This window comes from Harpia harpyja, chromosome 5 (genome assembly GCF_026419915.1).
Source record: "Harpia harpyja isolate bHarHar1 chromosome 5, bHarHar1 primary haplotype, whole genome shotgun sequence".
Lineage (NCBI taxonomy): Eukaryota > Metazoa > Chordata > Aves > Accipitriformes > Accipitridae > Harpia > Harpia harpyja.
This window is the reverse complement of record NC_068944.1, coordinates 32,628,061-32,644,178: the sequence shown is the minus strand read 5'-3', so window position 1 is coordinate 32,644,178 and position 16,118 is coordinate 32,628,061. Positions and strand designations below refer to the sequence as shown.

The window sequence follows — 16,118 nt, the reverse complement described above, 5'->3', positions numbered from 1 at the left end:
CCTTCTAGTACATTTGACAATGTATTTCAAAACTTTGTCTCCAGGAACTGTATTTCCCACGTGGACACAGAGCCCTGTCTTCTGCTACTGTGTCTCAGTGCACTGGATGCTTTCTTCTATACTGCACAGATCTCCACCCCCACCCCCACCCCAACTCTGCCAAGGGCTAGGAATGTGATGTTGAATGAAAACAATTTATAATATAGGCTGACAGTCACCTATTATTGCCTCAAATATCCTCAGTGGTTACAGAAAACAACTTCAAAACCAACTTATTTTTAGCAACTGAAAGAATTCAAGCAAACCCCTTGTGGCTGCTATCCAGGCATTTACTGAGTGGAGAATAGCTTGACAAATTACAAAAATGGGCAAAATTGGAGTGTAAATCAGAAAACAGTGTATATCACTATTTACATATGCTTTCTTGTTGAAAAGATGTACTGGAATATTAAGGCTTCCAGCATCAAAGGAAAGAACTGCTGTTTTTATAAGCTGTGCATGAATCACAAAAACCAAAACAAAAACCCCCATACACTTAATAGTTGGGGAGATTTCTCAACTTGCTGTTAACTGACAGCCCAACCCTATGCTGTCTCACTGTTCCTGGGAAAGTCCTCCTCACCCTCTCAGGACTGGGCTCTGCAGCAGTATACAGAAGGCACAAAGACGAAGACTCAAAGCAAAGAAATCAAGTAACAGAGCTGAGTTTAGTACTATCTCCAACTCCAAACCCATGAGAAATGCCCTAGTTTCACCCAGAGTGCTTCACAAGGAAGGCAGTCCCAGAAGATGGGAGGTGTTGCTACCGAGCACACAACAGAGCTTCGCACCTCTTTTGCTCTTGCTATTTCAAACACAGCTTTGTCCCAGTGGTTCTGCTTCTCTGCCAGGGCTCTGATTTCAAGTCATCTATTGGCATGAAAAAGATCCTAGAGACTTCTTATAAAACTCTGTTCCTCCCTCTCATTTACAAAGCAACCAATCTTTTTTGGTCATTTACATTTAAAGTAAATCCAAGCATGTCCTACTTAACTTAGTAGGAAAGAACATGCATCCTTTCTCAGGAAGACTTCTTCTAAACCTGCTTGGGAAGCCACTAGACTTTTCTCCCCATAGAGCAGTAACCCAACTTCTGCCATTTCTGTTGTCCTCTCCTGTCCCTCCTCAACCTTTTGTAAACTGGAGTTTCCAAGATCCAAGTGCCTTGGAGACAATGCTGGGTTCAAGGCTCCAGCCAACAGCAGTGTGACACCTACTTTTTTGCAGCAGCCTACCTGCCCTCCTCCTATTAACAAATACCTTCCCTGCCTTCCTGCCCAGTAACTTTGAGATGCAGCGATTACCTTCCAACTTGAAAAGAGTGTAACAGAGCTTAGTTCATGTGATTTTAGTTAGTGTGACAGATTTGGCAAACTTTTTTTTTTTTTTTTGGCATAACAAGCAATGCCAAACCAGTATATCAAGCAGTAGGTGGCAGACCTAATAGGACAAACAGATGAGAATGTGTATTTATCATTCTTTGTATTTAGCAGCAGGCTGCCACATTACACTTAGGTCCATTCCAACCAAAAAAATTTCTCTCTTTGCTCCTTTTTGAGAAAACAATCTTCCTTCAATTATTTGAGGCACCCTTTTGTTTAAACTTTAGGTCAGAGTCATTGATGTCCGCATTTCAATTTCTATCACATTAAAAATCTGTTCTACTTGTATTGTCAGTGCCTACAGCTGTTGGCTTCTACATCTAATACAATCACCAATTTTGTTCGGCACCTGTCTGTGGTTTGCACATTTGACTGCAGTTTACTACTGATACACTTCTGTACATACTAATGTGTTATGCATTTTGATGTGTTTTTCTGGTGGGCATTATACCATCTTACAGAACGCACTTGGTTTAAGAATAACTAGAGTTGATCAGGTGTCTGCTTTGTTTCATACACTAGAATAACTTAACACATTTCTTTTTAATACTTTCCTCTTTATAATCATAAAGGTATGCTGCAGTGATGCATAAGTTTTATAGTGAGGCAAGAAAAGCCAGCACTGACTAAGGTTTCACATTATGAAGAATTTGGCAATAATGTTGCCTTAATGTATTCCACCCTTAACTCTTTGCTCCTTATTTATACCTCCGGGCTGCCCCTCAGTTTTTCTGGAACAACTTTGAATCTAATCCACTCTGAAGCAGCCACAGAAAGGGATCTAATTTCAAAGGTACCTTTTTTTTTTCAGATTAAAACAACTAAATCTGGGGCAGTTCCTTGTTTTAGTACACATCATGGCCCTGTCAACAACTGGGTTTGCACAACTGGGGGGGAGCAGGAACTCGCTGGCTGGTATTGCTGACCAGAAACAGGTACAGGGAACAGCTCCACTGAGTGGGCTGAAATATTAAGCTTTAAAAGCAGACATGAATTCCTTTTCAAATATGGCCTGGAGATTGATTGGTGGGTACACAGAGCTGTGGGAGAGCACATATCAGCTTTTCCCTCTTCAATATGAAAGGAATAAAAGACAGGCGGAGGCCAGCTACCAGCAACTGCTTCGGTCCAGGTCAACCCACCACAAGTTTCCAGTAAGTTTGTCATTTCCTGTGCCCAGCTTCAGGCTTCATTTTGTGGCTGAATTTTTACAGGCTAATCAGCAACTTATAATTACAAAGAAGATTCAAGGAAAAAAGCATGAAGGTATACATTCAGATGTTAAAACCCAGAAACCTGTCTCTGTGTTTTGACCTGAGACATATTTTCTGAAGTTCTTTTAAGATGGCAAAACCTGAAGTTTAACACAGGGAGTCCCGATGGCACAATAGTATATTGTATTACACAGGTGACATTCTTTGAAAACAAGCTTGCTCAAGAGCCCAAATGTAACTTCCATAGAAGTGTTATACAGGCAGCTACAGCAAACTGCAGGACTCTCAGAACTGCTTCAGGGACCTAAAACATACCAGCTTCAGGACCAGCAAAATATTTAGAAGAACGGGTTGGTTTAAGAGCTTTAAAAGACAGTTGTTTAAACTCAAGAAGTAACTTAAATTTAAATGGCACCCTTCACTGTAACCCTTATGCTTCTAGATATGCCTGAGAAAAATGCAGGTAGCTCAGGTGCCTGAGATTAGATGGGCTGAATCCCCCTCTATTGTGGGATTAGTTTTTTAGATCTCTCTTTACAGTGAGTGAAGAAAATTAAGCATATCAGAGAATATTCAGCAAAAATCAGTTAGGTAGCCACATAGAGGGGGATAAGTGTTCCTACCAATCCCCTGTTCTAACACACTGCTCTGCTATGAGCACATGGCCATGCCTGCAAGTTGTCTAGCTTCCCAACTGGTGATTTTTGCTAAGCTACAGAATTCAGTAGCATTCTTTAAAAAGTAAAAAAAAATCTCTAAACCAGTGCAACATTCACTACTGATGCCTGTTTAAGACCACGAAAGAGGCAAGGACAGGCCTGGAAAGCAAGTATGCAAATTCTTGTCCCTGGGAGGGAATGACCTTGCTGGGTGCCAGCTAGGTGGAGACCAACTTCAGAGAAGAGAGACCTGGGGGTCTTGGTGGACAACAAGTTGGAAAAGACTCAGCAGTGTGCCCTTCCAGTAAAGAAGGACACCCTACACTGCGCTGGGTTTGCAGATCCAGGGCAGTAATTATTCTCCTGTGTTCAGGGCTTGCAAAAGCGAAGTGCCTGTGTCCTGGGGAGCCACAAACCAGTGACAGACTTACTGGAGCCGAGTCTACTATACCAGGATGGTAATGGTAAGGAGCTGGAGCACATGTTACAGGAGAGGCTGAGACAGTGGAGTTTGTCCAGCCTGAAGAGAAGACTTAGGGTGTGTGGGGATGTATCATTGCAGCCCACAGCTACCTAAGGGGAGGGTGTAGAGAAGATGGAGCCAGGATCTTCTCAAATGCACACATTGACATTGCAAGAGGCAACAGGCAAGTTTCAACAGGGCAAATCCTGATTACATGTTAGGAAGAGTGTTTTCATCATAAGGATGGTTGAACATTGGGTCCAGTGAGGCTGGGAAGTCTGAATGACTTTAAGAGCTCAACAAGTTCCTGGGCAACCTGATCTGTTTGGGATGGCTTTGAACAGGGGTTGGAAAAGATTATCTCTTTCAACCTGTATCATCCAATGATTCCGTGTAAAAGTATCATAACTGCAGGCTTCTCGTTGCCTGCTTGCCTTACCCAGGAAAGAGAGCCCTAGTTAGGGTATTGGACTTCCATCTCAGCCCTTGTAACAGTTCTGGCATGTCTTTCTCTGCCTCAAGTTCCTGAACAGGAAAATGGGATTAACTCAAGGGTGTAAAGATAGTACCTGTGGCAATGGTAAAAACAGCTAACGTCTTGTATCTTGATTTTTATTTCAGTCCTTAAGAATCTAAATATATACTACATAAATATATTTATAATACATAACATCCAATATCTAAATCTAAAAACCAAAGTTTTGCTCTTTACAGCACTGGTGAAGCTGATAAAGAGTATTTGGACTCCTCTCTTGTGCAAGCAGAATGGATTACTTGTAGTCAATTACAGACATATAAACCTATGAAGGCTGTGAGGCCACAGTTTGTGGAAATGTCCTGTGAACCTCTGATTAGATAAGGTGCTCACATGACAGGTGAAGACACACTGAAGGATGTAGCATCACCTCATTTGTGCTGCACAGATCACCAAATGCTCCGAGTCATAAAGCAAAAGCCAAAAAAGTTTGAGTGTTTTCCTGTCTTATTTTCACCTTATCAACCCCAACCATCCAGTTTTCCTAGGTGACATGTAAGAGTCACTTCTCCATAGATCCACAGTGCAACAATCATCCCATGGTGCCAATCTCTGCTGAAAGGACTATGTTAATCTTTTACATTACTTAATCAGTGGAGAAAAGCAGTCAGGTGGTCCCAATGACAATCACAGCCAGGTGGTCATGAAACTCTCTGGCGGAGCATGTTTTAAACCTTCTCCAAGCTGCTGAGGGGCAGACCCCTTTTAGTATCTCATGTTTTGAGTCAGTCCTTCAACCATCCTCATCTACAAGGCGGAGGAATGGCACACTATCACTTCACACTCTTCTGCATATATTTTGACTGAAAGCAGTCAGCAATTGTTGTGTTTGGCACAGGTAACTTGATCTGAGTATGTTGACAGGTTTGGATCCCTTGGGGTAGTAGGCAGAGAAATGCTGTTTGTTATTTATTCATGTTTCAAAACAGTGAGTGCTGATTTGTTTACCCTACCCAGTGACAGTAGCTCAGATGACTAAGAGAAACAGAACTTCATTGACAAGTGTAATAGCTACCTATATTCTCCACAAGGATCAGAAGCCTGCACTTGTAAAAGGTCTATCAGAAACTGGGGGCAACCTTGCATCCTGCCTGCAAAATGGGAAAGCTAAAAGGCACTGAACCTTGAGGACACTTGCATTTTGGTAATGACCCCACACAAGTAATTAGAGCTAAAATTGCAAAATCTTCATATTTGACAAAGGGAGCACAGAGCCAGCTGAGCTTTTTGGCTCTTGAGTGTTTAATAGATCTGGAAACAAGAAATGGGTCTCTACTTTACATTAAGGGAAACAAAGAGTATCACTGAGGGGTTCTTCAGAGCAGGACTGTATTTGAAAGCTGCGTAAATACCTTTTACTCCTTCAGTTACAATAACATTGCCACCTGATCACAGCTTGTGAACTTCAAGTTGAAGGAAAACAATCCAGTCTGTGAGATAAGAGTGACAGTTTGTTATCTCATTTAGCTACTCCATGATACTACACAATTAAAGCAAGTCATGTGGGAGAGGGGTCAAAAGGTTGGCTGTCAAACTTCAACCCCTCAAATTAATGCTGTTTTGTTCTGAAAGGATAGTTTGTATTTGGAGTCTACCAAATCGGAAGTTTCTGGGCTGCATTTTTGAGCTGCAGTATTTCCTCCAGGAGGCTGCAGTGCAAAGCTCACAGGAATTACTGTTTCTTTACATTTTTCTGCAGACAAGAGCCACAGAACACAGTGGACCAGTCCACTAACTTGAAGGCACGTGCATCACTTCTGCTCATTAGGAAAAAAGCTAATTGGGAAGTTTCCAAGTTATTCTACAGTATCAGATTGAATTTAAACTTCCACATTCTGCTCTAGAAAGTTTTTCCTTCAGCACACTGCCTGTAAGAACTGATTTGGAGGAGCACTAAACTAATTTCAGTAGTATACACAATTTAAGTGTAGATACTTCCCTCACTGCCTTTCCCAGACACTTATGTTTTCTGTTTGCTGTCCAAACTAAGCAAGGTCACCACTTAACTGGAGAAACGGATTCTTTGGATTGATTTGCCATTTACATACACACTATTTCCCATATAGACTGAACTTCTATACTGGCCAATTTTTCACATCTAGAAGACAAAGCCTTTTAGCTTAGATTGGGACACAAAACCCTGGCAGTTTTGGTGTTTGGTTTTTCATGTGTGGGTTTTTTATTTGTGGGTTTTCTTTTCTTGTTTGTGTGTGTGTGTGCGTTTTGTTTCCCTCTTTCATAAACCTGCCAGTACAGCAAATCCTGTGCAGAAGAACAAGCCTTACTATTTCTTCTCAGGCACATGCAGTCTGCCCTAGAGAACCTAGCCCCAGTTAATGTTGCTAGATGAGCTTTCTTGAAACTGTGGCACTTTCTGTAGAAGCAGCCTCCTAGTAACTGTTTTTCTTTGGTGTGCCCAGCGTGTCGTTCAGCTGAGGCTGAAAGTGCTCAGCACATCTCCTGTCTTGCATAAACTCACTCTCTTTGCATCCAGGGCTCCCAAGATGGCAACTATCAGATATTTTCATGCACAACTACTTTAGTAAACAGTGCTAGATATAAAATACAGGTGCAAAAGTTGAGCATGCATTCTGGAGCTCTAAATAAAACTTCTGCAAATGAAATCCTTATTTCCTAAGCATGCACTCATTTAACAAAGCCCTTCTCCTTTCAGCAAGATTAGTCAGCTGTTGGAAGTCCCTGTAACAAGATATTACTGAACTGAACATGCCCACGGTGAATCAAGGTAGTAACTTGTAGAACAAATGAGCAGCCGGATAGCATCCACAGCTGAAGCATCCAGCATCAGCCGAAAGCAGGTCCCTCTCTCACAAGCCAATGAGCAGTTTATGTATGCTCATGGTATAAGTCCAATTTTTCTCCCTTTTTGGTAGTCAGCTTGCTTGTTAATTCACATAGCAAAAATACAAGATTCAACCTACGCTTTCCCGTAAGATTGATTTCCCTGCAGGGCCTGTCTCACTCTCCTGCACTCAGCTGCAACTCTCTTACACCTTTCCATTCCTGGTCAAAACACGCCACACCTTCCACATGAGTCAACAGAGCAGGGCAGCATCTCCTGCACCAAGCTGGGAAGCAGCTGAGAGGAGAGCCCTGCTATGCTTCTGCAAACACAGTCCTTCACTTCAGCATTGGCTAGGGTGCTCAGAGAAATGCAGTCTTGGTCAAAAATATTATCAGGAGATTGCAACAAGCTGCACTTGAGCTTAAATTAACCAGATCAGGCAAGGTCACTTCTGGTCAAATATTCACAGGGACAAATTCTAATTCACCCAGATATTTAGTTAGCATACACAAGACAGCTGGAAGTCTTTGCAATGCTCTCAAATGACACTGTTTGGCACCTTATCAAACTAAATGCCTTTTGCCTGTCGAGAGCACAAGCACATCATTTTACTTCTGTTCTCCCTCACTGTAATGCATCAGTTTTGAAAAACTGCTGTATCCCAGAGAAGACTGTCAGGGTTCAGCTTTCCTATGCCTTTTTGAAGACAGATTGGTGTTGAAGTTTAATTTCCAGAATATGAAAATGATCGAGATAATATATTTTGGCATACAAGATGTGTAAAGAATAATACACCTGAAGCTGTCTCAACTTTAATCAAGTGACACGATGTTACACTCGGAAGTGCACTATTTTTAATCCCAGAAACACTGCTTTCCTTAGTACAGATGCCTACAACCTTTTTTTCTTTGAAGTGCTGTGTTCTTTCCTCTACTGTTCCACACAGGAAAACAGGACATGCAAGCCAGTGTAACAGTTTTCTGACACCAAGAACTCAATAAATTCAGAAACACAAGTTGCTGCTTCTTTTAGAGTCGATTTGTTAATTTGGAATAAAGCCACACATTTTGGCAGTCCACATCCAGAAGAGATGGGCCTGTCTCTGCTTGATACCAATGGAAAGGCATCCGGTAGCACGGCAAGATAATCTGACTCAAAGGGAGTTTTTATGTTTATACACACACAGAAAGCTATTTATTTGACTGTTGTGGGGCTTAGCTGTGGGTGCACGCCACGGGGCGAGTTGGGAGTGAAACCCCTCTGTGGTCAACATGACGCACAAGTGGACAACAGGAGATGCTCAAGAAAAGTACTGGGCTGGTGCCAGGGACTCGAACTGAAAGGCAAGCCCGGCAAGAAGTGAAAATAAACTCTCCTGGGGACAGTGCAGAATTTCTTCAACTTCAGAAGCAAAAAAATTAGAGAGCTAGAAAAGGTAGGAGGGAAGGACCCTACTGCACAGGATACATTGGGCATGGAAGGTATATATTGTTGAAGAGCTTTAACCTCACCTACCAGATCTCTCTCCTGCTGGTAAGTGCTTTTTCTTCTAAGATGTATTTTTATGTTCTAATAAAATCAGCTTTGTGGGTTGGAAGCCTCTAACACCTCACTTATGCTCATATAATAGAAAAGAGTGAGTGGTTCCCCCCTAAAGCTCAGGCCAGCTCCAGGCCCCACTGCAGCACTCTGCAAGCACACAGGCTGATACCCAGCTCTCATAGATCACTTCTGAGCAGGCTCACCAGCACCTTCTAGGACCAGCCTGTACACTTAGGGCTATGAGAAAGGCAGAAATACCATTCAGTTTTACCTCAGACATCACTCTGAGCAAACCTTTTCCAGCAATTTCAAGTTTTAGAAGTGAGTTATCAAATGTAAACAGGTCATGATGAAAAAAATACATAGATAAACACCATACCACACAGTGGGATATATACAGGAAATAACTCAGAGGCCCTATACCCTGTACCACCAGTCTTAGTGCATTTAAATGGATGCATTTAGGCTATTGCATAACATACACACTGTATTTATGTCTTATGGTATATCACTGAATTCACTAAAACCCAGAATAAGATCTTCATGGTCAAAGAGCAGAAGGCAACACTTTGAATTTCTTGCAGTAGCGAATTTCTTGCAGTGAATCTGTAACAAAGCAGCATCAACTCCTCTGTGCCACATTGTTTTAATGGACAGAACTGTACCAGTAGCTACGCGTTCCTTTCAGAGGAAGACAAGAGATATCACTGCCATCAGTCAGACAAACGTTTCTTGTTGGTCCATTCCACAGCTACATAATAAGTTCCCTGTCATTTGAGAAGCCCATCGCAGGATTTCTCTATCTGGTTTTCTAACATGATCACATGTTGCCTGTAGTCCCTGCATCCCAATGAAGGATTATTGCTGCAGCAGAGATGAAACATCATCCTAAAGTCATACGCAGGATGCCAATCGCGTCCTTTACCTGATGTGGCCTTCAAGCATCTTACAAACACACCTCAAAAATGTTGCGTCAGGCCAAGTGACATCTGACTGGCAGTTATATTTCTTTCTCAGTTTGTTGTTTAGATCTCTGTTATCTAAGGAGAGTTTTCATTGTATACCACATCCTTTGCAACTCCCCTTCCAGCTTGCACAAAAGAGCTGAACTTCAGGCTTCTTCCTTGTGATGGAAAGTGTTGCCTATATGCATGATTGTCAGGTGGACAAAAACTGAACAAACTCAAGTCTACCAGACTTGAACTAAACTAGGACAGCAAAAGCCAGCTGACTCTTTCCTCTGACAGCACTGCCCTGAGAAAGAAATATTATTTAAGGAAATCCCGTCATGTTAAAGAAACTGCAGTGATTTTAGGATCTGTAAAACCCTTCTGATTTCAGGATTCCACTGTCTAAATAAACAACAGCTGAACAGGGGAATCCATAGTGGTGTGTTGATTCATAAACCAGTAAGGCACCCAGCTAAGCAGGGTCAGCTTGGGTCTTCTCAGCAGTACAGGTAAAACTGACTTTGGCAGACCCGGGAATGTAGAGAAAAAGGCATTTCTGTCCTCATCCAGCAGTCAGAAAACTCACTTTCTTGGTGGTAGTGGAAGAGATGATGGGAAACAAGGACAGACACTGAAGACTGTGCAGGGCCAGCAAGGTTTAAAGGCTGGGCCAAGACTCAGAAGCTGCTGTCATGATGGGGCCTCTCTCCTTCCAGTCTGCCCTACCCATCCTTCTGTGAACCTACCTCCTCCCCTTGGACCCTCTCTGGCCACCCACACCAGCCCCTTCCCCACGACCACCCCTGCACCCACCCCAGCTGAACCTGCAAGCTGCCCCACATCCCTCCCCCAGCTCGGCTCTGAACACACTTGTGTTGCTATGCATGAATTAAGGAGGGAGAACCCAGAGCAAGACGTAATTTTAGCATCCACCCAAATAAACTGAAGTTTTGTGCTTGAATGTTCCGATAGCAAAAGTATTGAATGTGAAGGGACTAACAGAATACCACATCAGAGTAAGTGTCAGTCTTTATACACCACCTCAGAAAAATAAGTTACTAAGAGATTGTCATTGGCCATCTGCCTCTTACTCAGCTCACCACCAAGAAGTCATCTTTGTGGACTTTCTGTATTTAGTACATACCTGGCTCCAAAATTCAAATCAGGAGAGGAAGATGGCACCCTAAGACTTGTGGTTTGGCTACTCAAAAGTAGCCTTTTGAAGATTTATCAAATATAATAAGTAATCAGCCATAGCACAGTCAGTGTCCCTTGACTCATTTGTGTTGCATAGCAGGTTAGTGTCAGAATTACCCTGGATAAGTATTTTATTCCATAAATATTGCTTTTCAAGTCACAAAATGACAGAAGTCACTTTAATCCCTGCTGGAGGAGTGACCAAATTGACAAACACACGTTAAGCTATGCAGCAATGTCAAAAAGTAAGTAACTCTACATTACCCGCTTGAAAAACTCAAGCTTTCTCCCCCATTCAGAAAACCCACCCAAAAGTATCCAAGAGCAGAGACATCCAAGATTCTCTGCCAGTATTGACAGTACTTCCTCTTCTTTCATCTCTCCCATTCACTGTACTAATACAACGAAAGATAACAGCAAATATTTTTTAACAGTTTGGTCTACATCAGGCACTTAAAATAAATACAATGCATTTAAAAATACCTACGAGCAATCTAACTGCAGCACGTCAACCTCCCGGAAGAATGGCAGCGGATAAAGCCAAGGGAACTCCCTTGCAGGAGACGGCTATGCTGTCAAACAAGACTCCTCTCACCACAATCCAGCACAGCCACAATTTGTTACATATCAGTAAAAACACATGGTAAAAAGCAGAAATGACCACACTGCTCAAGTTAAGCATCCTACAAGTTTAATATTGACAGCAAAAGCTCCAAAAAACCCCACAGCGTTATCAAGGTGGAAAACATGTCTATTCAAAAGCAAGATGCATTTATTTTCTCATGTCTACTAATCACATAGAGTCAAAATACTCTGACAGCCTCTCCAACTTACGTCATGCTATTTTGCCCAAGAGGCCATCAGTCAGCTTTTTGCCAGCTACATTAATTCACAGTTTTGCTTACAGCTTGAAAAAGAGAACCCATCAACACCACCAGTCTTGTGGAAACCATTACTTTGGTTATTTTTGTAGCACATGATAGTTATACTAGTATATTCTGGAGAACAACTAGTAACCCTCAAATACTTCCCCTGTTTTGGGCACAATGAATAACAACAATATTAGTGACTTCTTCTAAATTGAAGGCTCACAAGAGAAAACTTATTACTCTGCTCCTATCTAGTTATGTACAGATAAAGTAATTGGAGGAAAAAGTTAACTTTTAAGACACTTGTCTCTGGTTGCTTATTAAGTTTTCAAAGGAGTCGTGACTCTCTTCCATTTTCCCAGAGGCCTGAAAGGAGCTCCTAAAAGGTTTTTTCAAGGTTCATTCCCCTCTCTCCAATTCCTTACAATTCTGCTTTACTATCACACCAGCAATAAGCCCAGAGCTAGGTAACTGGTTTAATGAGATAGGCATTTTTTTAATGCTGATCAGCATTCTTGACGCATCCGTGCTACACACCCTACATTGTTGTGATCATTTTTTGATACAATGCATTTGACTTCAGTTGAAAGGTTTCACCCAGTCATCTTGTAAACTGATACACACCTGTCTACACAATTCTTGTACCAACATGAACATCTGTGTTCAATAGCAAACAAACCTTTATAGCACTTAATCTCACTGAGGAACATCCACAGTAACTCACGAGACCTGTGCTGAACAGAATAACTTAAAAGCAATCATGTGCATGTATACATAAGGAAATTGCGATACAGTACAAACAAAAAATTATGGCAGGATTCCTGGGTGTATCAGAAAGTCATGACTAAGTCACAACAATTGTGCAATAAAGCATAGCATATCTTTTATTTGTATGCTTGAGAAATTAATATTGGTGTGACTTACAAACAGCAGCACAATTACAACAGCCACATTAACCTTAGTGTTGTGGACAGGTGGTGCAAATTAGCCCTCAAAGTCACCAGTCTTGAAAGCCTGACCATCCTATGACAAATAGCAACCTCTCCAAACTCTAATAAGTTTGGGGATGTTTTTTTAAGGTTGTTTTTTCTCCATTTGAGTTAGTGTTACAGGAATACAAAACTATAGAGAACAAAAGTCCAATTACAAATGGCAGAGAAAATACAGACCTTTGAAATTACAATAATACTCAGCTCTCTGCCACAGAAATATCATGTGTAAAAATGAACTATAGTAAAGCAGACTCCATGACTTACCTTACCTTGCTGTTTCAAAGATTCATTTAGAGGAGCATCCCCACTATGGGAATCTTTATGAGGCCTTGACATAGTAGAAGTTTTTTAAAATTTTTTTTAAAGATAAAAGCCTGTGAAATAAAACTGCCAGTTGTCATAGACTGGTAGAAAAGGGCTTCCCCCTAAGAAAACTTCCTTTTATAAACCTCACCATGGGTGTGGCTAAATGACTAGCTCCACCCTTCATCCCATTTAGAAACCCAGAGAGCCTATAAAAAACTTCTCTCGTGCAAGATAATAATTTTGTCAACTTGTCAGGTGCTCTGTTTGAAAAAAAAAAAGCAGATCACTAGTTGCTAGTTTCACAAGCTAATGGTAAAAATGTAGATAAATAAAATTAAAGTTGTCTCTAATATTTGCAGTTCCTGCAACATGGTCTACATGTTAGTGGGTGAGCTTGCTCAGTTGTTTGCTTTTTAAAAGCACTGCTGTAACAACCTGAGGGAAATCTAACAGCTTTTAGTATTTATTTGTATTAGAGATGCATTATATTGAAACCTGACACATCTATGGACTTGCAGCAATTGTCACTTGCATCACCTCTTGATGAGACTCCACCACCAGTGAAGGTTCCCGTTTTCATCACTTACATCATGAAGATGATGCAAGATCAAAGCCCTTTGCATGCCTCATTAAACCACACACATGCCCTCACTGTGGAGGGACCACCACCAATAAAACCCAGAATCTGTTCTTTTGTCTTCTACCTACTCTACATCTTAAAAAAAAGAGTCAACTTTCTTTTTTCTCCAGGCCTAATTCAAGAGGACAGGGAGAGGGACTAGGATGGTGCCACTAAAGCAATATTGCCTGCAGAGTTATATATTGCCTTGATGTGTAATACAAACCCATCTAGATGTCTGCACTCTTGTTTCTTACTCAAGTTTTTGTACTATCCCAACTGACAGTTTTGTATTTAAGAATACAAGTATAAGTAACTATAAGCATAGTGCTTAAGGTTTTTTTTTTTTCACTGAATAGCTGAGGTTATCCTGGCACTCCTGCAGGAGCTTGGGTGTGAAATCGGAGTTCTTGAGGTGTTTGGCAGGAGCTCAACTATGCTTCTATCATCTGGGTTTGCTTTCAAGGGAGTGATTAGGAAATTACGTTCTTGTTAACAAGATCTGTGCAAGTAATGGCTATTATGCCCAACATTTCCTGTACTTAAGCTGAAGTGATTGTTCCATCCTGATATGAAGAGCCAAGGTATTTTCTTGAGAATTAGTGATTAGGGCCAAATCTTAACTTTAAAAAGTATGACAGGAACATTCATCCCTTTGCACAGTACCAGGCCATTAGTGTCTGAAAATGCTAACTGGTCTTTAAAATATATGTATCCATGTGGAACTTTTACTATAAAATCAGAATATAAGCTTAATACTGCCTGTGCTCTTCTTCCCCCACCTCCCAGAGTGTCAGATGGAGGAAAAAAGCCACCTTCATTGCAACAAGAAATTTGCTTAATAAACTACAGCATTCATTTTTCATTGCTTCTGTACCTCTGCAGGCAAGATAAAGCATCTGCTACTTTAAAAACCATGTTTAAAGGACAGATACCCGTGTCCCTTTCTGTGGCTGAAAGTCTGTAATCTCATGCTCTACCATACGTGAATGCAAAAATTCTGCAGTGTTCTCCAAGGGCAATAAAACCATTTCACCCTTTAAAGAAAGTCTGATGATTCTGGGAAAAAGATAACATCTTGGCGAGTTCACAAATTAAACATAGCATGCCAGAGTAAAGAAAGCAGTTCTATGTAAATGCAGAGTTGGGAGAAATGGAGACGAGCTCATTTTCTTTCCTACCACTGTGAGGTCCTTTAGCAGAGGTGCACACTGTGGCCAGGCTTCCTCTCTATCCCCTTCAGCGATGATCGACAAAACAAATCAGCTCTGACATCCTTGGTTCAGTCCTCACTTCTTTTGAATTGATGCTCCCCAGGCATAGTGGGGGATTCCACAGGTGTGGGTGAAAGGAGGAGGAATATCACAGGAGATGAGTAAGACCAGAAATCAGGATACGAGTGCTGGCGTGTTGCACTCAGTGCAGCCAACTCTGTACTGATGCTCTTCCTAGGCTGGGGCTTGAAACCATGCTCTGTTTAGAAGTACAGGACTGGGAAGATACCAGAGATGATGCTTTAACTTTTAAAGGCTCTGCTGGTTTAGCCGGTAGTAACTACACCCCAATACTAAAACATGAAAAGGTGAAACTGAGTATAGTCTTATCTGTAGCAGCTAGCAAATAAAATCAGGAGAGAAAATGCTCCGTGCCTGGAATTCGCTCCTAATAAACCCCGCACATGGGAAAAAAAAAAAAAAGTCCTATTTTCTGAATATCAGCAACACCTCTTACAACTATAAGGGCACACCTGCACTGCCTGCCAGAACTACTTTATTACTGTCCTAATGGCAAACACAGCATTATGCAGCTGTAAGAGCAATCACGCTTTTTGTCATTACAACCAGAGGAAATTGCTAAAGCTTAGTTGACCAGATCGCATTTTAGCAGCCAAAACTAGGAGAGGTGAGTACACAGCTGCAAGCAAGGGGCTGGTAGGTTAGTCCTCACTGAGGACGCACTTCAGTCATACCCACCTCTATTGATGTCATCTTGCTTTTGCCAGCTGCTACCATGCAAAGGCAAGCCTTAAAAAAAAATTTGCTTTCCTGAGCAAGGGCAGTGGCAAGAGCTCCTCTTAATCTGCTCATGCTTAGCAAGGCATCGATGTTTAAAGCACAGAATTAACCTGCCTGCTGAGACTTCAGGTTCGGGGGAAAACTTAGACTGAGTTTTAGTCCCGTTTTGCTCCACAGTCGCCTCCCTCTTCACAGCCGCCTGGATCAAAAGCTCTTGGTTTGATAAAGCAGCGTGTTCAACCCCTGAACGCAGAGACTGCTTCTCGCTCCCCTGGGTAAGGCACAGCATTTTCTGGCTCCGCTGCATGGCTGGCAGAAGGCTAACCTGAAAATCTCTGCTGTACCCCTTTCCCGGTGCCTTGTCTTTCCTACTGAACCCAAGACCAGTCTGGAAAACAAGAGTTAGCTGTCAAACAGCAGCCGAGACTCTGCCCGGTGAAGGAGAGGTTTAAAGAGTCGGCGTTACAGCATCGCGGCCGGGCACACGCGGGACCCCACCTCAGCGAGGGACACAGCAAGCCTCGCAGGCA

General features: G+C 41.9%; 1 protein-coding gene across 1 annotated transcript in view; it reads right to left on the bottom strand.

Moving 5' to 3' along the window:
* The window catches only part of MAPRE2 (microtubule associated protein RP/EB family member 2), a 92,890-nt gene extending 79,828 nt beyond the window's left edge, over positions 1-13,062 (bottom strand). The window contains exon 1 of the mRNA XM_052788475.1: positions 12,913-13,062. Coding sequence (XP_052644435.1) covers positions 12,913-12,984 — 72 coding nt within the window. The 5' untranslated portion in view covers positions 12,985-13,062. The remainder of the gene's footprint in view (positions 1-12,912) is intronic.
* Positions 13,063-16,118: the final 3,056 nt, after the last annotated feature.